The sequence below is a fragment of the Ctenopharyngodon idella genome, chromosome 5 (genome assembly GCF_019924925.1).
Source record: "Ctenopharyngodon idella isolate HZGC_01 chromosome 5, HZGC01, whole genome shotgun sequence".
NCBI lineage: Eukaryota > Metazoa > Chordata > Actinopteri > Cypriniformes > Xenocyprididae > Ctenopharyngodon > Ctenopharyngodon idella.
The window spans coordinates 37,373,463-37,398,595 of record NC_067224.1 but is presented as its reverse complement, the minus strand read 5'-3'; the positions used below and the strand labels follow the sequence as shown (position 1 = coordinate 37,398,595).

The 25,133-nt window shown below is 36.3% G+C and overlaps 1 protein-coding gene across 2 annotated transcripts; it reads left to right on the top strand.

Annotated features, from left to right (window-relative positions):
- Window positions 1–17: 17 nt before the first annotated feature.
- Window positions 18–25,046, top strand: pole (polymerase (DNA directed), epsilon). 2 transcript variants are annotated; one of them, XM_051894933.1, is made up of 50 exons: window positions 18–438; window positions 1,318–1,453; window positions 1,570–1,650; window positions 1,831–1,875; window positions 1,959–2,051; window positions 2,459–2,613; window positions 3,053–3,197; window positions 3,294–3,374; window positions 3,487–3,594; window positions 3,761–3,871; window positions 4,057–4,142; window positions 4,301–4,420; window positions 4,548–4,680; window positions 5,210–5,323; window positions 5,443–5,655; window positions 5,750–5,857; window positions 5,984–6,112; window positions 6,268–6,370; window positions 6,978–7,124; window positions 7,271–7,416; window positions 7,767–7,915; window positions 8,045–8,137; window positions 8,239–8,383; window positions 8,539–8,696; window positions 9,136–9,331; window positions 9,490–9,704; window positions 10,155–10,257; window positions 10,385–10,465; window positions 10,672–10,794; window positions 10,883–11,092; window positions 11,365–11,577; window positions 12,322–12,465; window positions 12,911–13,051; window positions 13,237–13,390; window positions 13,541–13,647; window positions 14,185–14,361; window positions 15,081–15,304; window positions 15,943–16,163; window positions 16,851–17,055; window positions 17,151–17,324; window positions 18,344–18,469; window positions 18,630–18,762; window positions 18,878–19,082; window positions 19,465–19,596; window positions 20,542–20,735; window positions 21,319–21,519; window positions 21,750–21,875; window positions 22,033–22,122; window positions 22,652–22,795; window positions 24,486–25,046. In XM_051894933.1, the coding sequence occupies exons 1-49, from the start codon at window positions 377–379 to the stop codon at window positions 22,751–22,753; spliced, it is 6,858 nt and encodes a 2,285-aa protein (XP_051750893.1). In that variant the 5' UTR covers window positions 18–376; the 3' UTR covers window positions 22,754–22,795; window positions 24,486–25,046. The 2 variants fall into 2 exon arrangements, with proteins under 2 accessions (XP_051750893.1, XP_051750890.1); XM_051894930.1 differs by lacking the exon at window positions 24,486–25,046 and having other exon boundaries at window positions 22,652–22,919.
- The last annotated feature ends 87 nt before the right edge of the window (window positions 25,047–25,133 follow it).

The window sequence follows — 25,133 nt, the reverse complement described above, 5'->3', positions numbered from 1 at the left end:
ATTGTCATTGGTCGAAATTATGAGGGGCGGGATCAAAGCAGGAAGGTGACTGGAGCTCGCGGGAACAACACAAAACGCGCCAAATTTCTATGTCGGTACATTATGAACAACGGAAATATATATTTACAGTAATATTCAGTGTACCGGTGGCAACGCGAATTGTATGTACATTTGTAAGGACACATAAGTTTTTTTTTTATCGTTGTTCGTAGCACATTAGTGAAATTCATGTGAACGGAAGATCTAATATTAGGTCGCTCGCGCTGAAAGCGCGTGAAGACAGGTCGAATTGTGTGGAGTGAAGCTTTTAACTAACTAACGTTAGTTCTCCTGTATTTGCTGACTGACTTGACAGTCTTGCAGACTCTTGTCAGCTATGGTTTTACAAAACAGTGGCCGATATAAATCAGACCGAGGTGGGGATCAGGACAACCAACAGTAAGTGTGTAAAATGTTGACAGATATTTCAGTCTAAAATGTTTCAGTGTTAATTTAGTGTTTAGTAGTTATAAAGAAAGGTCTATCCGTGGTACAGTTTGGAAAAGCAGACAGTGATTGGGCAGTTGACAAATAAACATTTTACTTTAACATAAAGATTTTAGGTAAAATTTTTATAAATGTGTATATTTTAGCTAGAAACATGGTCACAATTGTTTTTCAAAATTTTTAATAGCCTTTTTACAGTTCACTTAAAATAGTATAGTTTTTTATACACTTTTATATATATTTTTTTTAAATATTTTGAGTCGTTTTATTTGTATGTTTTCAGTTTGTATTTTAAGTTGTAGTGATTGTGTTTATGTCATTTTTTTTAATATTTCTAAGTATTAGAAATTAATTTATTTAGTACTTCAACTTTTTTTTTTTTCAAAATTGTTAAAATAATCTTTATTTTTTATTTCAGCTTCATAACATTTAACAAACATGTTTTTAATAGTTTTAGTTAACGACAATTAATTTTTAGTACAAATATTCCATTCAATGTCTCCATTAATATGAAGTCATAAGAACTGAATGTTAGATGATTATCCACGAATTTGGAAAAAGTTTTACCTCAAATATAGCCTGACGCTGTGCTGTCACTGCTTGAAATGTCAAGACGACTTCTCAGTTTGGAAGAATTGACAATTGCTTGAATTGTAACCAAATTCTGCAACCTTTCAGTTTACCAGCATAGACCCTTAATTAGTAGAACACAAACTCTTCACTGAATCTTTCTCTCATTGCGTGCTGTGACAGCTTTTGCAGTTGTCAGAATGTCTGTTATATGTTAACGACAAGTTTTGTTGCAGTAGATTTCATGTTGTTGTTTTTTAGGGATGATGCATCTGCTTTGTCAGCTGTCAAGCGGCTGGAGCGCAGTCAGTTCACCGATGGGATGGACGAGCGCTTTGGCTTCGAACGGATGAAGGAGCCTGGTGAGAAAACGGGATGGCTGATCAACATGCACCCGGTAAGAATGAATGTCAGACAATTAGATGGCCAGTAACCTGTGCTTTCTGGCTTTTTACTAATAATCTTGCCAATATTGTGAAGGTTTTGAACATTACGCTATGTATTTCTTCTCAGACTGAGATTCTGGATGATGACAAGCGGATGATCAGTGCTGTGGACTATTACTTCATACAGGAAGATGGAAACAGGTTCAAGGTGTGGTATTGCAGCAGTTTGCAAATATAAATATTTATTTCTGTCAAATGTAATATTAAAAGTTTTTTAAAACATATATTTGATCCTTTATGACATTATCATAGAGCAGGAAAAGAATGTTATGTTGACAGAGGTCCTGATTTTGTAAGTTTCCCTCTTTTTTTGTGCGTGTCCCCACAGGTTGCTCTTCCCTATAAGCCGTATTTCTATATAGCCACTAAAAAGGTGAGTTTAAGCTTTTGTACTGAAGAACATTTTGGGTTGGATGGATTGAATGATACTGTATGTCTTTTTTGTATCTGTTAAAGAACTGTGAAAGAGAGGTTATCTCCTTCCTGTCAAAGAAGTTCCAAGGGAAAGTGGCGAAGCTTGAAGTTGTCCCAAAGGAAGATTTAGATCTGGTAAGTAAAGTTCTAATTCTACAGATTTGTTTACATCATTTATGTTCCTGATAGGCAAGGCAAGACAATTTAATTATAAAGCACAGTTAAACAACAGTACATTATAAAACATATGCAAAAAGAAAGCTTACACAGCACTAAATTACATAACAAAGACCATCAATGTTTCAGCAAATCTCTAAAACACCACTATTATACAACATAAGGCAACATAATGCTAAATAGTGTTACCAAAAAGCCTGGGAGAAGAGTTTTTAAAATCAATTTTAAAGACACTGATGCCATTATATAACATGAATATAAACCAAAATCTATTTATCAATACTTCAAAATCTTCAATTTTTTTATAGATCCTTTTTTTTTTACTCTATAATGTCATTTCATTTGATGATTATGTGTCTTTAAAGCCTAATCACTTGGTGGGCCTGAAGAGGAGCTACATCAAACTCTCTTTTAACACTGTGGATGACCTTATTAAAGTGAAAAGGGAGATCTCACCTGCTGTCCGCAAGAACAGAGAGAGAGAGAAGTCCAATGACGCCTATACAAGCATGTTATCCAGGTATTCACACTTTGGCACTGCCCCTGAGCCCCCTTCATATTTGGGTCACACTTTGTACCTTCGCAGTCAAAAGTGGCCAAAGCTTTGAAATGTGACCTTTTTTTTTCAGGAAAATCATTTGATTATTATTATTATTAAGAGTTTTAAGGGAATTTTATGACATCCCATTGCGATTAAGCAAAAAAATTTAAAAATTCGAAACGTAAAAAACTTTGGTCAGTTCTGACCAAAGAGGTCCAGAGGGTTAAGAAAGCACACTGTAAATTTAGATGTCCTGCTTATTTTAAAACTTTTATTGCAGCAATGTAAAAGGAAAAATTCCTAAAAGAGATTTAAAAAAAAAAATAGTTTCAAAAAGTTCAAGAAATTAACTACAATGCACTTGACATTGCTCTCTCTTGTTATTTGAACCTATAAATGCCTCTTTTGTATGTTACAGTGCTTTGGTTGGTGGGAGTGTAGTGACGGAGGATGAGGATGGGTCGTCGAAGAAGATGACTGAGCAGCTTGACAACATTTTGGACATGCGAGAATATGACGTGCCATATCACGTCCGTGTTTCTATTGACCTGAAGATTCATGTGGTAAAGAAATGTCCCATACAGGCTACATGACTGATTATACAGTATGTTTAATATTCAAATGAGACCTTCTTGACTGACCGCTTTGTTTTCTGACAGGCTCACTGGTATAATGTGCGGTACAGAGGAAGTGCCTATCCTCCTGAGATTGCGCGCAGGGATGATCTTGTGGAAAGACCTGTAAGAATTTTTTGCTTAGTCTGTGTCAATAATTTCATTTACATTTATTTACTGAGGATCCTGCATTATTATGAATCACTGAATCATGGCAGTATTTTTCTGTCTGTCCAAGGATCCTGTAGTGTTGGCATTTGATATCGAGACCACTAAACTCCCTCTGAAGTTTCCTGATGCTGAAACAGACCAGATTATGATGATATCATACATGATAGATGGACAGGTAATGTATTTTGCTCCCTTATGATAGGTCAGTCATTCATTTCATACAGTAAACATGTAATTTAGTTGTCAGTTTTATTCATGCTGTATTTAAATTTTATCAGCCTCTTTGATATGTTTAATACTTGATATGGTTTATAATGTACATTTGTGTACTATTTTCCCAGGGCTTCCTCATCACAAACAGAGAAATTGTCTCGGAGGACATTGAAGACTTTGAGTTCACCCCTAAACCTGAATATGAGGGACCCTTCACTGTATTTAATGAACCTGATGAGGTAAGGTTGAACAGTATATGATGTGCATTGTTTACCAGACTGTTACCGAGTGCCGCAATTGAACAATTGCTATAATGTTGTCAATTGTAAAACAAGGCTTGAATAGATTAAGTTGTCAAACCCCTTTTCTGTAGTTTGGTAAGTATTTGCCTTCCCTATTTCTGACCTTTCCTGTCTGCTTGCAGGCCTCTCTCATTCAGAGATGGTTTGAACATGTCCATGAGACCAAGCCAAACATTTTTGTCACTTACAACGGAGATTTCTTTGACTGGTAGGACATGCTTTAGACTATTACTGTTAGATTATCTGATATAATATCACATAAAATCCTGTTGTCTGTTTTATGTTTTTGTTTGGCATATGGTTTTGATGATTTTGTGTTTTTACAAGTAGCATGTGCTCATGGTGAATTTGTGTCTATGTCCCCAGGCCATTTGTAGAGGCCAGGGCGGCCCAACTTGGCCTGAATATGTATCGGGAGATCGGCTTCCAGAAGGACAATCAGGGAGAATATAAAGCCAGCCAAGCTATTCACATGGACTGCCTCAGGTAAGAATGGCTGAAATGTTGTCTTAAAAGAGACTAATTGAACATTACCCTCACATTGCTAATGAATGGCTTATGTATGACTTTATATTAGTAAATACACCCTGTCTCACCCTCTCACTTCATTCAGGTGGGTAAAGAGAGACAGTTACCTGCCTGTAGGAAGTCACAACCTCAAGGCTGCAGCAAAAGCTAAGTTAGGCTATGACCCTGTAGAGCTGGACCCAGAGGAGATGTGCCGTATGGCTACTGAAGAACCACAGGTGCTCTTCCTCTACTTCCTTTACTCTAACTTTTACATTCATTGGTCATTTACATGAATGACTGTTCACTTACTTACAAAATAAAGATTTAGTCAACACACTTTATTTCCAAGATTTATGCATTTAGCATTCCAGAAAAATGTCAGGCAAAATACAAATTCATTTTTAACACAGATTTTATTTTGTAGCATCATACGTGTTGTGTGTAGGGGTGAAAATTTTCCAGTTAATTTCCAGAAACTTTTTCAAAATTTCCAGAAAGTTTCCACCCATTTGCATCCCTAGTTGTGTGGCCAACAATAAAATCTCATTGGTCCAAAATCCTGCTTAACATAGCTGCATATTAAACATCAAATATGTTCTGAGTGCCTATGAATTTGTTTACTTTGTGCATCATTTACTTGTTTCTTTGTTATTGTTTTTTTAAATATAAATAAATATTTAATATATTTTATTCTTTTATGAAATATTTACATTTTGGGTTTGATTTGGGTTTGACTGCATTATGTGCTGTATTATTGTTTTTCAGACTCTGGCCACCTATTCAGTGTCTGACGCTGTGGCCACATACTACCTCTACATGAAATATGTTCATCCCTTCATTTTTGCCCTCTGCACCATTATTCCTATGGAACCCGATGAGGTCTGTAGTCACAAATTATTGTTTTTATTGTTACTACATTGTGATGAGAAAGTTGTGAATAATTGTTTTTAACATCATGGTGTTGCTTTATGTGTCTGGACACACAAATGTGTGAACAGGTTTTGCGGAAAGGCTCCGGTACCCTGTGTGAAGCCTTGCTGATGGTTCAGGCCTTCCATGCCAACATTATCTTCCCAAACAAGCAGGAGCAGGTCTTTAACAAACTCACAGATGACGGTCATGTACTCGACTCTGAGACTTATGTGGGTGGTCACGTCGAGGCTCTGGAGTCTGGTGTGTTTCGCAGTGACATCCCCTGTCGCTTTAAAATGGTAACTGGGAATCCATCTTTAACCAAAGCACTGTTTTGAGTTGTTTTCATTTGTATCGTATCTACATAATTATTTATAATTTATGTTCTGACAGAATCCAGCAGCGTTTGACTTTTTGATTCAGAGGGTAGACCGTACTCTTCGTCATGCGATTGAGGAAGAGGAGAAGATTCCCCTTGAGCAGGTCACCAACTTTAATGAGGTCAGTCAGAGTCAGTATTCAGTAATGTTTTTTGTGGACACATGATCCTATTATGTGAATTAACTTTTTCATGCTTACATGTATCAAGTTAATCCCCAGTTGTCATGTTAATTTGACCTGTTTTAGGTGTGTGATGAGATCAAAAGGAAGCTGATCTCTCTGAAGGAAGTGCCCAACAGAATTGAGTGTCCTCTTATTTACCATCTGGATGTGGGGGCTATGTACCCCAACATCATCCTCACCAACAGACTACAGGTACAATACAGTTCTCAGCTTATAGACTGGTGCTTAAGTTGCTAATTTCATTGTAATGACATTTTAAGACAACGTTTAGTTTGTCCCATTCAGCTGTATTTGAATAAAGTGAGTCAAATCACCTCTTTCTCTCCACTTATCTTTTTTTCTCCTAGCCCTCTGCCATGGTGGACGAGGCGACCTGTGCTGCCTGTGATTTTAATAAACCTGGTGCAAACTGTCAGCGCAGGATGGCATGGCAGTGGAGAGGAGAGATCAGTGAGTGATTTGAACTTTTTACATCTTTGAGGACATGTTTAATGCCACAATTGTTTTTTTCTTGGGTTGACACAAGAATGGCCACATACACTACACCATTCAAAAGTTTGGGATGATTTTTTTTTTTTTTAAGAAATTAGTACTTTTATTTGGGAAGGATGCATTAAATTGATCAAAAGTGACAGTACCTACATTTATAATGTTACAAAAGATTTCTATCTCAAATACATTATGTTCTTTTGAACTTTCTATTCATCAAAGAATACTGAAAAAAAGCATGCATCACTTTTTTCACAAAAATATTAAGCAGCACAACTGAAAATTCAGCTTTGTCATCACAGGACTGAATTACACTTTAAAATATACTAAAGTAGAGAGCACTGTATTTTTGATTAACAGACTTTTTTCAAAAACATTAAAATCTTACCCACCCCAAACTTTGAAATAGTATTGTATGCTTTAGTTATATGCTTCATTATTGGTTAAGAGTAGTTTTGGCCTCACTTTATAATTACATTGGTTAGTAATAACATAAACAGACAATATAACAATTTTATAACTTTTAGCTATTACAAAGCATTAATGCAGTTTTGCTATCTCCTCATAGTGCCGGCCAGTAGGAGTGAGTTTCATCGCATTCAGCAGCAATTGGAGTCAGAGAAGTTTCCTCCTCTCTTTCCAAATGGTCATCCTCGTGCTTTCCATGAGCTCAATAGAGAAGAACAGGCTCGTCATGAGAAGAAGCGCTTGGGAGGTCAGTATATTCTTGTTTTTTCATACCCATCTGCAAGGATTTAGTTCTTGTTTGACTGTTGTCATAGACCATGAAGAGCTTAAATTATGCACTTGTACATCACTTGTATAGATGAACAGAGACATGTTATATTTGTTTTTTTTTAGACTACTGTAGAAAAGCCTATAAGAAGGTTCACCTGACCAGACTAGAGGAGAGAGTCACTACCATTTGCCAGAGAGAGAACTCCTTTTATGTCGATACGGTCCGAGCCTTTAGAGACCGTCGATATGAGTTCAAAGGACTCCACAAGGTACTGGATTCAGGCCAAAATGGTGTTGAATTGTTTTTGTTATGAATGTTATAGTTTGATATTACTTTGTATGCAACCTGCAAAATTTTATTGTTTATAATTTATGAATTTTTGTAGTTAATGGTATTTTAAAATGTACTATATGGATGTGGTTAGTGTTTGGCCCCAATTTCAGTTTCCCAGAGTGGGACAATAAAGTTGAGGCTGAGTCTGTCTACGTAGTACATTAAACTCCTCTATTTCAAAAGGATATGTTTTTCTATGATATGTCCTCTTTTAATGTGATATTTTAGTCTGCTCACCAATGCAGGAAGGAATCACTCTTTTGTCTTTTCCTATAATCTGTCCAGGTGTGGAAGAAGAAGCTGTCTTCAGCACAGGAAAGCGGGGACGCAGCAGAGGTGAAGCGCTGCAAGAACATGGAGATTCTCTATGAGTCTCTGCAACTGGCGCACAAGTGCATCCTCAACTCCTTCTACGGATACGTCATGAGAAAAGGGTATTGATCAGAACTGTCACTTTTCAATGCTAGAGCAGATATACCTGATGAGTTTCTTGTCTTCTGTAGTTAGTTCCTGTTATTACTTTTTGTTATCTAACCCCTGTTTTATATGATTGTGTTTCTCAGAGCACGATGGTACTCGATGGAGATGGCTGGGATTGTGTGTTTCACCGGTGCCAACATCATCACACAGGCCAGAGAGCTCATTGAGCAGATCGGGTCAGGCTCTTACACCAAACCATAAACACTGTCAGAGTTGTGGTGAATTTAAACTCCAGTTTATTGTAACTGACTGATTAATTTCTCCTCTTATTCTGCAGGAGGCCTCTGGAGTTGGACACTGATGGTATCTGGTGTGTTCTTCCCAACACTTTTCCTGAGAACTTTGTCATAAAGTCCACCAATGAGAAGAAGTCAAAGGTGACCATCAGTTATCCAGGAGCCATGCTCAATATCATGGTCAAGGTAATTTATCTTGCTTGTCTTTTGACCAGTAAACCACATTATCAGCAGGTTAATTATATGTTAAAAAAAGAAGAGATCTTTAAAAAAAAGATGCTTAAAAGGGAACAACTAATTATAATCTGAAAATATCCTGTTTTTGTCACTTGTATGTGTAGGAGGGCTTCACGAATCATCAGTATCAAGAGCTGGTGGACCCTGCATCTCTAACATATGAGACCAGAGCTGAGAACAGCATCTTCTTTGAAGTGGATGGGCCATACTTGGCTATGATCTTGCCCGCCTCCAAAGAAGAAGGAAAGAAGCTAAAGAAGAGGTGAGAGAACCACATCAGAGCTACACTAAAACTTCTTGTTCATTATCACTCTTTTAAAAGAACTTGATGCACTGTGTGTGGACATTAGTGTTGTCATGGTACCAACATCTCAGTAGTCATTACTTATACCAGTACAATTTCATGGAGTTCAGCCTGAAAAATGGATATAATATTTTTTTATAAATAAAAAAAATCTGTCTATATTGCACAATGAATCTCTTTATTTTACATTGTGCTTATTTGTTTTATATATTTTTTTGTCAGCACTAGTGGACATTGTCATATTATATGGACATGGCCATTAACTGTAGTCACTAGCAGATTGTTGCTAGTGGATGAAAGCAGAAGTTGCTTTGGACTACTAAAGGACAAATTACTATTTAATTCAGCATTTTTGAACTTTCTTTCTAAGCTCGGTTCATATCTTCTCTATTCTCAGGTATGCCGTGTTTAACGAGGACGGGTCTTTGGCTGAGCTGAAAGGATTTGAGGTGAAGAGGAGAGGAGAACTTCAACTCATTAAGATCTTCCAGTCATCTGTATTTGAGGCCTTCCTGAAAGGCACAACTCTAGAGGAGGTTTATGCCTCTGTGGCTAAAGTGGCTGACTACTGGCTTGATGTGCTCTACAGCAAGGTATTGACAAATGTCACACAATCTTCTGTAGGTTTAAGTGGAAATATTATGGGAATAAGTGCTTGCATTGCAATTTATTATAATATTACAGCTGTGTTTATCATTTTAATAAGAAGTGGCACTCAATGAGTGTATTGTTCTTGTCTTTTGTTTTCAAGGCTGCTAACATGCCAGATGCGGAGTTGTTTGAGCTGATTTCAGAAAACCGCTCAATGTCCCGTAAACTGGAAGATTATGGAGAACAGAAATCTACCTCCATCAGCACGGCCAAGCGTCTTGCTGAGTTCCTTGGTGATCAGATGGTGAAGGACGCTGGCCTCAGCTGTCGTTATGTCATCTCCCGCAAACCGGAGGGCTCGCCCGTCACTGAGAGGTGAGATGTTAAAATAATTATTTTTCTACTAACTGGTTTCCTGAAGTCTCATTCAGAATGTTGTTTTCTGTTTTTGCCCTCTTATACAGAGTGCAAAAAAAATAGTATTTCTTTATAAATAATAGTAAATATTTATAGTGACAGTAAAGACTTTTACAATGTTACAAAATATTTCTATTTCAAATAAATGCTGAGCTATCTTTTCCTCAAAGAATCCTGAAAAAAACTTTTGTCAACATTGATTTATTGAAGATGTTTATTGAGCAGCAAATCAGCATTTTAGAATGATTTCTGAAGGGTCATGTGACACTGAAGACTGGAGTAATGATGCTGAAAATTCAGCTTTTCCATCACAGGAATAAATTACATTTCAAAATGTATTCAAATAAAAAGTTGCTTTAAATTGTAGTTTTTCAAATAAATATAAATAATTTATTCTTTCTCACACAGGGCGATCCCTCTGGCCATTTTCCAGGCCGAAGAGAGTGTTAAAAAGCATTTCCTACGTAAATGGCTGAAGATGCCTAGCCTCCATGACCTTGACATTAGATCTGTGAGTTAATTTGATTCATAGACTTTGGCCATAATATCACCATTTCAAAATTGTTGAAATTGCAGGAGTGTTGTATTCTTTACTGTTATGTTTTTAATTTCTGTTTTTCATGTCTTTCCCATATAAGATTCTGGACTGGAGTTACTACATTGAGCGATTGGGCAGTGCTATACAGAAAATCATCACTATTCCTGCAGCTCTACAACAGGTAAATTACTACAAACATCATTCAGACCCCTGTCAGTCCTGTCATATCTGTCCTAACCAGAATCATGCACTACAATAATGCAATAATCTGAATTTTTATCCAAACTACTTTTGATAAGCATCAAATATTTGTTGGTCACTATCTATGTGCTTTTATATTTTCTACTGTTTAGTTCCATATTCTTAGCAGTTACTGTTTTTGTTCAGGTGAAAAACCCAGTACCCAGAGTACGACATCCAGACTGGCTACATAAGAAGCTTCTGGAAAAGAATGACATCTACAAGCAGAAGAAGATTAGTGAACTCTTTACCAGTGAGGGAAAGAGACAGGTAGGTCTACTGTCACACACACACCGTTCACACATCTTGCTGTCTACATGTCTCCTACTGTACGCACACCATCTTCTTCCTCTCTTAGGTGGCCCATCAAACTCTAGCATCAGGTGAGACTCCTGATATGGAGGATTTCGGTGCTCCTCAGCGCCCCTTGCAGCCTGCCATACTCATCAGCACAAAAAGGAAGAGGATATCTCAGGCAGAGGACAGTCAGGCTGAGTCTCAAGAGCAAGAACTCACACAGTCTTGGAGAGAAATACTGGGGCCACCGCCAGCCATGGGCGCCTCCCGGGTAATACAGACAGTATAACAACGCAATAACAGTTACCGCAAGGGAGACTTCCAAAACAAAATTAGGAACCTTTAAAATAGCATAATATGTGCACTTTAATAAACAGCAAAAGTCAAGTCTGAGCTCTTTATACTGATGACAACTGAAGCTAAAGTGGAGCATTTGCTATCTCATATTACATATCATCAGATATTATGTTTAATTAAATCTGTTGACATATTGAATAAAAGAAAGGCTCCACAGCTAATTGATCTGTATTTGTGTGTGTACAGGAGGAAATTCTTGTCTGGTTGCGTTACCACAAGAAAAAATGGGAGCTGCAGCTTCGCCAGAGAAAGGAACGCCGAAAGCGACGACGTTTGATTGACGGGGAATCTCAGCCGACAGGGGGCGGTGTAATCCGTGATGGACCGACAACAGGGCTAGGCAGCTTCCTGCGGAGAACCGCCCGCAGTATTTTGGACATGCCCTGGCAAATTGTACAGGTATGCCACACTAGCAATTCCGAGATTTAATGTGAAAACGTTTTTTAATGTACGTTAGTGATGTGCGGATCGCGGTTATATCCACAGACACTGTGGATAATCTGCGGATTTTGCCAAAGAGGAACTTTTACTTTAAATAAATGTTAACTTAAAAGCAGCCTACTTCAGTGTAATATGTTACCATATTATCACGCTTAACACTGGGTATTAGAGTATTTATAATGTGACAATTGGGTGCGGATTATCTAAGTCAGAGAAAATCATAGGTTCGGGTGGGTGATGGGTGGATGATTTATATTTAACTGCAGATTCGGGTGACGTTAGAGCTGATTTGCGCATTTCTAATGTACATACACTTTCGTTCAAAAGTTTGTTTTTGAAAGAAGTCTCTTATGTTCACCAAGGCTGCATTTATTTGATAAAAAATACAGTGAAACATTATTTCAATTTTAAATAATTTTCTATTTGAATATATTTTAAAATGTAATTTATTCCTGAGCTGAATTTTCAGCATCATTACTCCAGTCTTCAGTGCCGCATGATCCTTAAAATTATGAAATTATTCTAATATGTTAATTTGGCTGAAATCTTTGTATTATTTTAAATGTCTTTATACGGTCACTTTTGATCAATTTAATGTGTCCTTGCTGAATAAAAGTATTCATTGTATCTAAACTATTAAATATGACTACAGTTTTGTTCTTTTTGGCACTATGCATGATGTGTATGTTTATCCACCTCTAGATTGCAGAGACCAGTCACCCAGGTCTTTATAAGTTGTGGGCGGTCATTGGCAGTGACTTGCACTGCATGAAGCTCAACATCCCACGAGTGTTTTATGTCAATCAGAGAGTGCCTAAGCAAGAAGAGGGGGCTACCTGCAAAAAGGTCTGCTGTATAAAATTGTCAACACTAATTCTGTGCATGATCTGTGTAGCGAGAATTCTTTATGTTCTAGAATATAAATTAATTTAGTGTCAGTCTGTTCAGCTGATTAAACGTTCAAGCCAATATGTCAGTGAAGAATTTTATCTTGTTTGGAGATTAGCTTTAAAGCTTCCTTTTAAGACAAAGAGTCCATTACAATATAGAAATCTGCTTAGCAAGAAGATGAATTTTGCAACAATATTAATTTACATTTATTAACAATAATACTATCTTTGCTATTGTTAATATATATTTTCTATAATAAATATGTACCTATATTTTGATCAGAATCAAGTATTCCAAAGAGTGTTGCAGTGATTAAACATGGATATTTCAGCTCATCCATCAAAGTTGTGTTCTTAATTCAGTTAGGGAGAATTCTCACACTGACGTGTTTAAATTACAGGTGAACCGGATACTTCCACGCTCTGGTGTGGCGTATTACCTGTACCAGTATGCAGTTCCTGAGGACATGTACCAAGAACACATCAATGAGATCAATGCTGACCTTTCTGCTCCTGATATTGAGGGTGTCTATGAGACACAGGTAAGGGCAAAATATAAGATTTTGGTGTATGGTGTATGAATTTGTCTTTATTTTTGTAGTCAGCCTGGAATATTCTAGACTAATTGGAGATTTCCAGAGAGGTTTTCTGCTCTGTAGTGCATTGACCATATCTTGCAGTATCGAGAGAGGTCAAAATGTCTTGTGCCCTCTCACGCGACCTGTAGGTTCCGCTGCTGTTCCGGGCTCTGGTCCAGCTGGGCTGCATGTGTATGGTCAATAAACAGGTGGTCAGAGACCTGGCTGGCAGAGAGGCTGATACCTTTGACCTGGAACACCTAGAGATGAGATCCCTGGCCCAGTTCAGCTACCTTGAGCCAGGTGACAATCACTTTCAGTGTGGTTTTAGTTTTGTTGGTAATTGGTTACAAAATTTGTACATGCACTGTAGTAATGTTTGTGCATTACTGTTTAGTGGTTGATGTGCTTTTAAGTGTTTGGGTTAAATATAGTGTGTTTTATGTGTTACAGGCAGTGTAAGGCACATTTACCTGTACCATCACAGTCAGGGCCATAAGGCTCTCTTTGGCCTCTTCATACCATCCCAACGCAAAGCCAGCATCTTTGTTCTCGACACGGTAAGCTCCACATTTTAGCTTAAAACATGTGAACTCAAAACTCAACAGCAATTAAACAAAAAATGTTTGATTATATATCATGACTATATAATAATAATAATTTTTGTATTATGATTTTGATTATTAATATTATTACTAAATAAAATATTAAACAAAATAAATATTACTATTGTAATATTTTACTTTAAAAAAGAGTATTTAAGAAAACTAATATAATAAAAAAATAAAAATACAGTATAACTGTAAAATTACAATACTAATATTCATGGCTGTCTTAATTTCTTCATTTAAACGTTAACCCAAGAGCTTAAAGCTTCTCTCTTGTTGTCAACAGTTGGTTGGTAATATGCGCTTCTCATAACAAGTTTAGGAAGATGGTCTGAAAACGCTTGTAAAAGAACAGTGAACATGCAGCATATATATTTATTTAATTAAATCACAGCTGGTTTTATTTAGATTAATCACGCATCCCTGCAAGAAATACACAGTGCAAAGATGATGATGCAGTTTACACTATTGTATTTACACCAAATGTAGGTACGCAGTAATCAGATGCCGAACCTGAGTTCATTGTACGGAGCAGAGCGCACAGCACTGCTGGAGAAGACCACAGAGGAGCTTCTGCCACCTGAGAAACATCTGTTTGAAGTGCGTGCTGAAAATGACGTCAAAGCCATCTACCGTGCACTGCAGCGCATTCTTCTCAACTACAAGGTACAGCCTCAACATGTTGTTTAAAGTGCCCCTATTATGCTATTTTAAAGATTCCTAATTTTGTGTTGGAGGTGTCCTACAATTGCATGCACGTTGTTCACATAGGCGGAGACGTTTTTCACAAAGGCGGAGCATATATAAGGCTGGGCAAGGCTTAGCCTTCCCCTGGCCACGGACTTGAGACTAGAGTGGAATTTTTTCACTCGAGCCACTGACTGCTGCTGCTTCTGATTGGAAAAGCTGCCCATAATGGCTGGTCTACGATCAGTTTTATCTGTAATAATAGCATATTGGCGAAGCAGATTTGGTGTTTGCAGAAAACACCCTCAAGAGAGCAAAGTTGTTCAGTGTAGCCAATCACAAACATATCTGTTGATTTCTTAAACACCTTGGCCAATCAGATGTGTTTAAGTTAGAATCCACTCATCTCTCAAAATGCTGGAGTTTTTGTCCAGTGCTGAGTTTTTGCGCACTCGTGAATGATCTCGTTATAAGTTAACTTATAACAAACAAAGTTTAGACATTATGTAGGTTTTTTCTTTTGGGTGACAATAACTCCAATTATCATGCACTTTGTGGACCTTCTACATTCACAAACAGTTATATTACACACTACATGAAAGGTAATATGCAAAAAAGCATAATAGAGGTACTTTAAAACAAAGCCAATAGCACAGTGAAGCAGATAAATAGCAGCCGTTTTTCGAACTTGTGTGCAGGAGGAGCGGCGTGGTCCGACCCTGATTGCTGTTCAGTCTAACTGGGAGCTGCGGCGTCTGGCGGCCGGCATGACTGTACTGGAAGAGTTCCCGGTGGTGCCGGTTCACGTTATTGATGAGATAAGCTACAATGTACTGGACTGGCAACGGCACGGAGCTCGCCGCATGATCAAACACTACCTGAACCTGGACAGCTGCCTCTCACAGGCTTTTGATATGGCCAGGTACACCACACATGTTTGTCACTGTCATACTAGAAGTTCTATTTAGATTTGAATATGAAGTTAGATTTATTTAATTAGTGTAGGAGCTATCTTTTTTTACGTATTGCACTCAAGTCAGTGTAAAATTAGTGTCTGGGTTTGTGTTTTTTAGTTGATGTGACCATTTTCTCTCTCCCCCTTAGTATAAGCTGGTTATTTTGCTAATTTCCTTTTAAGATCTTATTCATTATACACACTAGAATAATAGTTTCTTATTCTGGTATTTATATAATAAAATATTTATGTATTTTCTTCATATATTGTCACTGTGGGTGGGTGGGCGGGCCACATTTCTGAACCTCAAATAAGCACTGCTGATGTGGCAGGTCTTTTTGAACAGAGGACATCTGAGAACTTTTGAAATCTGAACTATCAACAACTAAAATAATGCATTAAATTGCTGAATAAAAGGATTAAAAAAACTATTGCCCTGAACTTATAAATAATAGTGTAGATTGAACAATTTATTTTAAAACATCAAAGAACATTTGATTTTTCATGTAAGTGAACTCTTTAAACCCAAAAAAATCAACATCAGGGAGCATGCTAGGAGAAGCTGACTTCAGACTCATGTACTGTAATGTCCTTTCTTTTTGCAGGTATTATCACCTTCCCGTGGGAAACCTGCCTCAGGATATTTCTATATTTGGATCGGATCTATTTCTTGCACGTCATCTCAGAAAGCACAACCACCTGTTGTGGCTGTCACCTACGGCACGGCCGGACCTTGGGGGGAAAGAGGCTGACGACAGCAGACTGGTGATGGAGAGTGATGAGAGAGGCTCCATGGAGATCAACAGCCAGGGCTGCTACTCCACAGGTAAGCAAATTAAGACACATGATCAGACACGAAGACTACGAGTACAGCAGATATTAAAGACACAGGAAGAATATTGTATTTTTAGCAAGAGATGGCAGTAGAGCCTAAATATCCACTTAAGTTGTTGTTGTAATTGTTTTATATCTGCTTTTTTTGTTGTTGTTTTTTTACATAACTACATCATCATTAGACTACAACAATAGTAAATATGATAAACATTATGAATTTTTGTTAATAAAAATAATAATTATTACTGGTGTTTTTATTTTTCATTATATTTATGCAAAATTGTGGTAAATAAATAAAATGTATCTTTTAAATTAAATAATTACTGATCTTTTTATTTGTCATATTTATGCAAAATTATGGTATTTTTTTATTAATAATAATAATAATAATAATAATTTATTTATATGTTTTTAAATAAGCTGTTTTTCTCCCTTGAGATTAAGGGCTTATATTTGAAAAGTTGAGTAATTATACAAAATTTATAATTTAAAATAATTTATAAAAAATAATTTACTTTACCTATAAATATCATTATGTGCTAACGACCCTATTTAATCGGTAGACTTGATATTAAAGAACAGATGACAATGGATCAGGTTGAAAAGTTAATATTGGTAAAAAAAAAAATATAACTTTTAAAAATGTATCTCTATAAAGCACTTTTGGCTATTTTTCCAGTTTGTGTGGAGTTGGATATTCAGAGTTTGGCGGTGAACACCATTCTGCAGTCCCAGCACGTTAACGACATGGAAGGCGGGGCTAGCATGGGCGTCAGTTTTGATGTCATTCAGCATGCATCACTAGAGGAAATGATGTCAGGGAATCAGGGGGCAAACGCAGTGGCCAGCTATGACGAGACAGCACTCTGCTCCAACACATTCAGGTATGCATGTATAAATGAGTAAAGCCAGTAAACTTAATCAAAACATCTTGTTTTTCTGCAAAAACTCATTCTCACTATTTTCTGTCCTTGTGCAGGATTCTGAAGAGTATGGTTGTTGGCTGGGTTCGAGAGATCACGCAGTATCATAACGTCTATGCTGATAACCAGGTTATGCATTTTTATCGGTGGCTGCGATCACCCAGTTCTCTGCTGTACGACCCGGCCCTGCACCGCACCCTCCTCAACATGATGAAGAAGATCTTCCTACAGTGAGTACAGCTCACAGACTACCAGTTTCATGTTAACTTGATGTCTGGAGTTAAAGAAAGTTGCTCCATTAAGGTGCAGTCACATTAGCAAAGTTTTGCAGGCAAAAAAAGGTCTGTTGTCGGTATGAAGCACAGCTCAAAGAAATCAATTTCAAATCAAGCAGCTTTCTGTTCTGCACAACAAGTCTGCGTGGGGTAAACTTTTGCCCTAACACGATATTCCAGATTGTGTAAATTCCTATTAAAATGACTGGGTTTCACCCATGAAAATTTGCCTTACAATGGTAAATGTGACCGCACTTTTAGTTTATCTACAATTTCAAAACTTTTTCTTATTAAAGTATCTCAGAGTTTTTATTTTATTTAAAGCAACTATTTTTTTAAATGAATAGTACTTCATACACTCGCATGAGATGAAGTCTCCTAGTTATGGAAGCTTGTTTCTGCCATAAAATAAAAAAGGTAATTGTGACTTTTTATCTCACAATTTTGATAAACCCACAATTGCGAGTTGTAAAGTCAGAATTGCGTGATATAAACTTTTTTTTATATCACTTTATGACTTTTTCTTGCAATTCTCACTTTTTTCTCAGAATTGAGCTATAAACTAAAGATGTTTATATCTCACAATTCTGAGAAAAAAAGTCATAGTTGTATGATAGTCGAAATTATCTTTTTAATTTTTTTATTTAGTGGCAGAAACAAGCTTCCATACCAATTATATCAGTGACAGTGAAGAAAAAAGAACAAGATCAGTGTTGGTCCAAAACCACTGTCATATTGGTTGTTTAGGAATAATAAGTGATGCGTGAACAAAAATGCAACTTTAAATACTGCTTTTACATTTGACATGTATGCATTTGGCAGATACTTTTACCCAAAACTACTTTTAAAAGTATAAATTATCAGTTCATGTGTTTCATGGGAATCAAACCCATGACCTTGGTTTTGCTAGCACCATGCTCTACTGTTTGAGCCACAGAATGACTACTAATATTTTTCACACTTCTTCACTTAAGACTTGTGGCAGAGTTTAAGCGCCTGGGATCATCTGTGATCTATGGAAACTTCAACCGTCTCATCCTCTGCACCAAGAAACGACGTATTGATGACTCCATTGCATACGTGGAGTATATCACTAACAGGTTTTAAACCCTAAACTTTTTTTTTTTTTTTTTTAATTCTCCTCTAGACTCTAGTCCTAGTTTCTTGTGTGATGTGCAAGTCTCTGAAGTCCAAGGCTTGGTATTAGATTGTTAAATTTTCTGTTTGCTGTTTGTCTTCCTGTCTTGTGTCTCGACTTAGTATCCATTCAAAGGAGATCTTCCACTCTCTGTCCATCACATTCTCACGCTGTTGGGAGTTTCTGCTGTGGATGGATCCTGCTAACTATGGAGGAGTGAAGGGAAAGCTGCCCTCAAGCCTTCTGTATGGAGAGGTAAAGCACAGGGCCTAGAAACAACTTGTTTCAACTTGGAATTTTTCAGTGTAAAAAGACTGGTGATTCAAGTTGTAACACACTTTTTCTTTTTTCTTTTTTTCACCCACTCTAGCATGGCAATGAAAAGAAGACAAAGAAGGATGGAGCAGAGGAGGCTGGAAGTGAGGATGAGGATGAAGATGAAGAAAACCAAGGGGAGGATGAAGAACAGGATGGGGAAGAAGATGTGGAAGACCTGATTGAAAGTAACTGGAACATCATGCAGTATCTTCCTCAGACGGCATCCTGTCAGAAATACTTTCTTATGATCACTTCAGGTAACATTACAGATTTTATTTGTTTCATTTGTACATTTTCAAAATTCCCATTACTGTCCTTGTTTAGCTTTCCGAAATTGTAATTGTTTGGTGTCTTTTTGTTCCACTACACTAGTGTTCAAAAGTTTGTTGTCGGTACGATTTTTAAAATGTTTTTGAAAGAAATCTCTTCTGCTCACCTAGGCTGCTTTTATTTGATCAAAAATACAGTAAAAACAGTAATATTGTGAAGTGTTACAGTTTAAAATAACTGCAGTCTTCAATGTCATGTGATCCTTCAGAAATCATTCTAATATGCTGATTTGATGCTCAAGAAACATGACAAGGGAATTTATCATTTTATTATAATTTCTCATCATGATAATTGGTTGGTTGTTTGCAGCCTACATTGCAGCTGTCTATCACAGCATGAGACAAGAGCTTCGGCGGAACGCCCCTGGTGCTACTCCCATTAAGAGACGAGGAGCGACCCAAGCATCCCAGCAGCCAACTGGGGATGTCAGTGCACTTCCTGGTAAGACATATATAAAAATTTAGCTTTGTGCTTTTGTAATAGGGAATTTATGATTGTATTCTCAAATACACTTCCCATGAGATTAATCCTGATGAATTATAACCGCTGTCATTTGATATTTTAGTTTCATTGTCAAGCAAATTGAAGAGTTGATATTTTCAAAAAATAATTTAAAGGCATCCTTTTAATTGTTTCATGTTATTAAACTTAGAATTGAAATGTTTTGCAAGAGAGACTTTTTTTATATATGTATTAAAAAAAATTGCTCTTTTGTAGTGCTGGGCAGTACACCGGTTTCAGTTTCACGTATGTTATGTGTCTTTCAAATTCGCCATACTGGTGCGTAGCTGAAACAATTGCTACATCTATTCAAATACATTATGTGACATACACATACTGAAGAACTCATGACTCCCGTGGTGTTTTTAGTGTCTACCAAGACATGAACACATGAACTTCATCTTCAGAGCTGCTCTGAGAGTCACTTCATGAGCATTTCATCATTTCATTTGATAACTAACAATAACTATCATGTCAAGGTCTTCATGACAACCTGTCAAAATAAAAGTTTGGTTTAACTTGAAGAATTTATAACAGAAATATATTACTATTGCTCAGTACACTGTACTTCTATAGTTTATTAAACAGCAGAAACTTAAAGGTCTTCATTACAACCCATCAAAAAGATTGTTATTTTAAAAGATTAATTAAATTATTTGTTTTATAAATTGATTTGATTACCACCATTTTTTAAAGTAAATTTGTATTTGACATTACAGTGTTTCATATTCAATGTACTCCTACAGAAAAATAAGCCACTATAAACTTATATAAAGGTCTAGTCATGAAAAGAAAAAAAATACTGTGATCCAGATTTTTGGTCATACCACCCAGCACTACTCTTCTGTAAGATTCACTCATGTAGTTGTGTCTGTTGTGTTGTAGGTTTGATTACATTCTCCCAGGAGTATGTGTCAAGTGAACTCACACAGAACTTTTTCACCATCACTCAGAAGATTCAGAAGAAAGTGTCGAGCACTCGCAGTGTTACACTCCCTTCAGAGATGTTTCCTGTTCTTCCTGGTTCTCACTTGCCCCTCAATAACCCTGCTCTGGAGTTTATTAAATACGTCTGCCAGGTATCAACATGCACCCTTGCTCCTGTGTTTTTTCTGCAGAATTGTGTTTTAAACTCCTTAAGTTGTAACAATACATCCCTACACAAGACTACTATTTAAAAGTTTGAGGACAGTAAGATTTTATTTTATTAATGCTTGTATACTTTTAAAACTCAAAAGTGACAGTAAAGACATTTATAATGTTGTTATAAATTGTTTTAAATCTGTTCTTTTGAACTTTCAATTCATCAAATCATCCTGAAAAGAATGTCACAGTTATCGACAAAAACATTAAGCAGTACAACTGTTTTTAACTTTGATAATAACAAGAAATTTTTCTTCAGTATCAAATCAGCATTTTAGAATGATTTCTGCAGGATCATGTGACACTGAAGACTGGAGTAATGATGCTGGAAATTAAGCTTTGACATCACAGGAATAAATTACATTTTCAAATATTTTCGAATATAAAACAGTTTTTTAAAATTGTAATAATATTTTACAATAATACATCCTTAGTGAGCATAAGAGACTTCTTTCACAAACATTAAAAGTTTTGAACAATTTTATGAAGATGTTGTTTCTGTGTGTAATGTCCCTCCAGGTGCTCTCTCTGGACGCCAACATTGTCAATCAGGTGAATAAACTGAAGCGAGATCTTTTGCGATTGGTGGATGTTGGAGAATTCTCAGAGGACGCCCAGTTCCGTGACCCCTGCAAGTCCTACGTCCTGCCAGAGGTTATCTGCCACCACTGTAACTTCTGTCGTGACCTTGATCTCTGCAAAGACCCTGCGGTTTCCCAGGTGACAACCTGACTCTCATTGTTAAAGTTTGTTATATTTAAACCTGCGGTTAATGATTTACTACTCATTCATTTTTATGTTTAAGGGATTTTAAGAGCTTTTTTTTTAAACTCATTAAGCTGCAACTATTTGGTGTTTTCCCACCTGTTCATTCCTTTCCATGTGATCAAGCTAGCCAAAAAAGACAATAAGATTCTCCCTTCACTCTTCTTTCCTCTTTCCCCATGTAGGATGGTTCAGTTCTTCCTCAGTGGTTCTGTTCTAACTGTCAGGCCCAGTACGACACAGAGTCCATAGAAATGGCCCTGGTGGAGGCGCTCCAGAAGAAACTCATGAGTTACACCCTACAAGACCTGGTGAGAGACACAAACGGCATCATTTACCACTTTCAGAGTGTTTTAGATTTATGGTTTTGTAAAATCTTTAAGTTTAAAATGTAAGTGTTTAATGTATTGCACATCCATTGACCTTCACATCTGTAAATGGCACTTATGGCACTTCATCCCATCATAGGAATGTGCCAAATGCAAAGGAGTGAAGGAAGCAAATATGCCGCTGTACTGTAGCTGTGCTGGAGATTTCAACCTCAGCTTCACCACAAAGGTACTTGTGTTTTACTAATATGCTAATACTTACGGATATTAGTATTACTACCATTCAAGTTTGGGGTCGGTAAGGTTTTATTCAGCAAGGACACATTAAGTTGATCAAAAGTGACAGTAATAACATTTCTATTTCAAATAAATGCTGTTCTTTTGAACTTTATACTCACTAAAGAAGATAAGTTTCTTGAGCAGCAAATCAGCATGTTAGAATGATTTCTGAAGGATCATGTGACACTGAAGACTGGAGTAATGATGCTAAAAATTCAGCTAAAAATATATTACAAGAGAAAACATTTATTTTAAATTGTAATAATGTTTCACAATATTACTGTTTTTGTTTTATTTTTGATTAAATAAATGCAGCCTTGGTGAGCAGAAGAAATATCTTTCAAATACATTTAAAAAATATTACCAACCTCAAATGGTAGTGTATGTTTTACAATCAATGGACCACCGACAAATGTTCTTGTTTTAGTCATGTGGTCTGTCATGTTTTCTTATTTCCACTTGTTTGGATGTGTTTACAGAGCTTCTCTGAGCAGGTGGAAGTGTTCCGGAACATTGCCGCCCACTATAATATGAGCTTCCTGCTAGAGACCATTGACTGGGTCCTTAGTATGAACGCATAGATGCTGTTCACCTGACACTCTCCATCAGTTGTGCCAAACTACGTGAGTTTGTGCCATTTGTACAGATGAGATCTGAATTAAATTTGTGTACATTATAACAGTGGAAATGATTTGGTACTGGAAGTTTTTTAATTGTGTGTTAATAAATATTTTTGTATATGAAGAATTCACTTTTGCAAATGATCTTCCTTCATTACTTCCTAAGTAATCAAATGTAAATGATGATTTTGGTCATTATGGTTACTAATTGAATCTGCATTGATATTGCTCTTTCTCACAGTGTCATGCAACTAATATGTCCCTGTGGTAATAGTCCATTTGGAAATCACCTCTTTTTGACGTTTATGAGTTTAATTCTGTAAAGAATATGGCTTTTAGTTTTTGTAACCACATATAGGGCTATTTGAGGTTTGCAATAGCCAGTTTAACTTAATGAGACGTCCACATCACTGCCTGGCACCCAGCCCTGCCTTCCCACTCTACATTACCACATTATAATTTGATTTCATATCTCTGAGGCAAAGACCTGGACATCATGGAGATATATGACATGCTATGCAATATGCAATTTGAAATCCAACCATTGCGAATTGGCATTGCTGTACTCACCACTTACTGAAATGTAAGAGCAAAAAGCGTTTTCTTCAGAATAGGGTCTGAAACATTTTAAAAGATTTCTCTTTTCCAGCAAACGTTCAAAGTAGGTGCTTAACATTCAGGAGGTCAAACTAATTATTTCAATATATTTAATTATTATTTTATACTAATTGTTTTGTTTTTGCATTTATTTTACAAGATTTGCATTTTTTGTGACCCTGTTACCTACATTTGGAGCATGTCTAAATGCAGTTTAAAACTATCAACGAAAAGGATTTCTAAAGCATTTGTTAACCTTAGTTAATATTAATTTTAACATTTACTAGTGCATTGTTAAAATCAAAATATGTATCTGTTAATAATATTTAATGGACCTCAGCTGACATGAACTATAACATAATACAAGGATTCATTAAATTGATCAAAAGTGACAGTAAAGATTTTTACATAGTTACAAATTTCTGTTCTTTTGAATTTTAAATTCATCAAATAAACAAATGTATGATCATTTCCATGAAAATAAGCACAAAATTAGATTATTTACTTGTCTTCTATTTTTAATAAACTAAAAGAAGTGTTGTAAGCAATCTATACAAGACTATGTTGTGCAGTAGACAAACGGCTACATAGTCCTGCTAAGTTCATAGTCTGTCCATTCTCTTTAGCATCTGGTTTCAGTCTCTTGTCCTGTCTGGGGAGATGGGGTTTTATACGCACCCTTGATCATTGCTTAAAAGACTGATCCATAAACCTCAGAAGTGTGAGCTGCATAAATCGATAGGTTTCTATTAATCACATTTAGAGTAGAGCTGGGAAGATGCCGTTCCTCTTCCCCTAAATTTCATTACTGTAACCAATATCATAAGAGTTGTTATCAGGTTAGCAGTGCAAGTGCTTCTCTTTGGAGAAACCGTCTCATCTTTCCTTATGCAAGATGATTGTTGATGGATGAAGGTTCCCAGATTTATCTTTTTCAGTACTTAGTCACCATGAAATCAAAATTGACAATTCTTGTTTTTTTATGGAATATTGCAGTATTTTTTATAAATTTATTCATGCACATCATTATTTTATTTTTTTTAATTCATGTGCCCTCATAATCTTTAATCTAAATAACTTCCCCTCCCTCTTGCAGTGACATCTCTTCTCTGATGACATTACTGGCGCGAGGATGGGGCAACCTGTCACTCGCATGAGAACGACCAAAAGCAAACCACAATGATCCAATCATTTCCCGGCAGACAAAATCAAGTCCCATCCTAAATTTTTTCTTGTTCGATATCACTCGGATATACATCACAATAGAGAAGAACAGACTATTGCTACTTCCATTTCATGGCAGCTTTACAGAAAAATCACCAGATAAACTTGGTGTCAAACTTTAAAGTCAACATGAAATCAAAATTCATCATGTTTGTTTTGTGGGATTTGTCTGTGCACACTATTCCAAAGAAAAATATTTGATCAAAATGTAAATATTTTAACAGTCCGATCAAAATCAAGTGCTGCTTTAGGTCCTGGAAATTAAATCATGTGACACATTTGTATGAAACACAATATTCAAGTTTTTACTTAATGAATATTCATTTTCATGGAATTTTACAGAAGTAAAACATTTGTTTCATGACAGTTCAAAGATGGAAGATGCATGCAAACCAGTTGTGTAGATTAATTAAACACTAAGCAAGTAAATTGATGATCATTTTTTAATATTTATTGAGGCGAAGCTGAACCAATATGTGGTTTTGCATGTTTTTTTTAAGCTTTTCAAGATTCTGATATG

Coding starts and splice junctions, on each gene's coding strand:
- pole (XM_051894933.1), top strand. CDS start 377: ATGGTTTTACAAAACAGTGGCCGATATAAATCAGACCGAGGTGGGGAT. Junction 6,113..6,267: donor TCCTCACCAACAGACTACAG/GTACAATACAGT, acceptor TTTTTCTCCTAG/CCCTCTGCCATGGTGGACGA. Junction 11,093..11,364: donor CAGCCATGGGCGCCTCCCGG/GTAATACAGACA, acceptor GTGTGTGTACAG/GAGGAAATTCTTGTCTGGTT.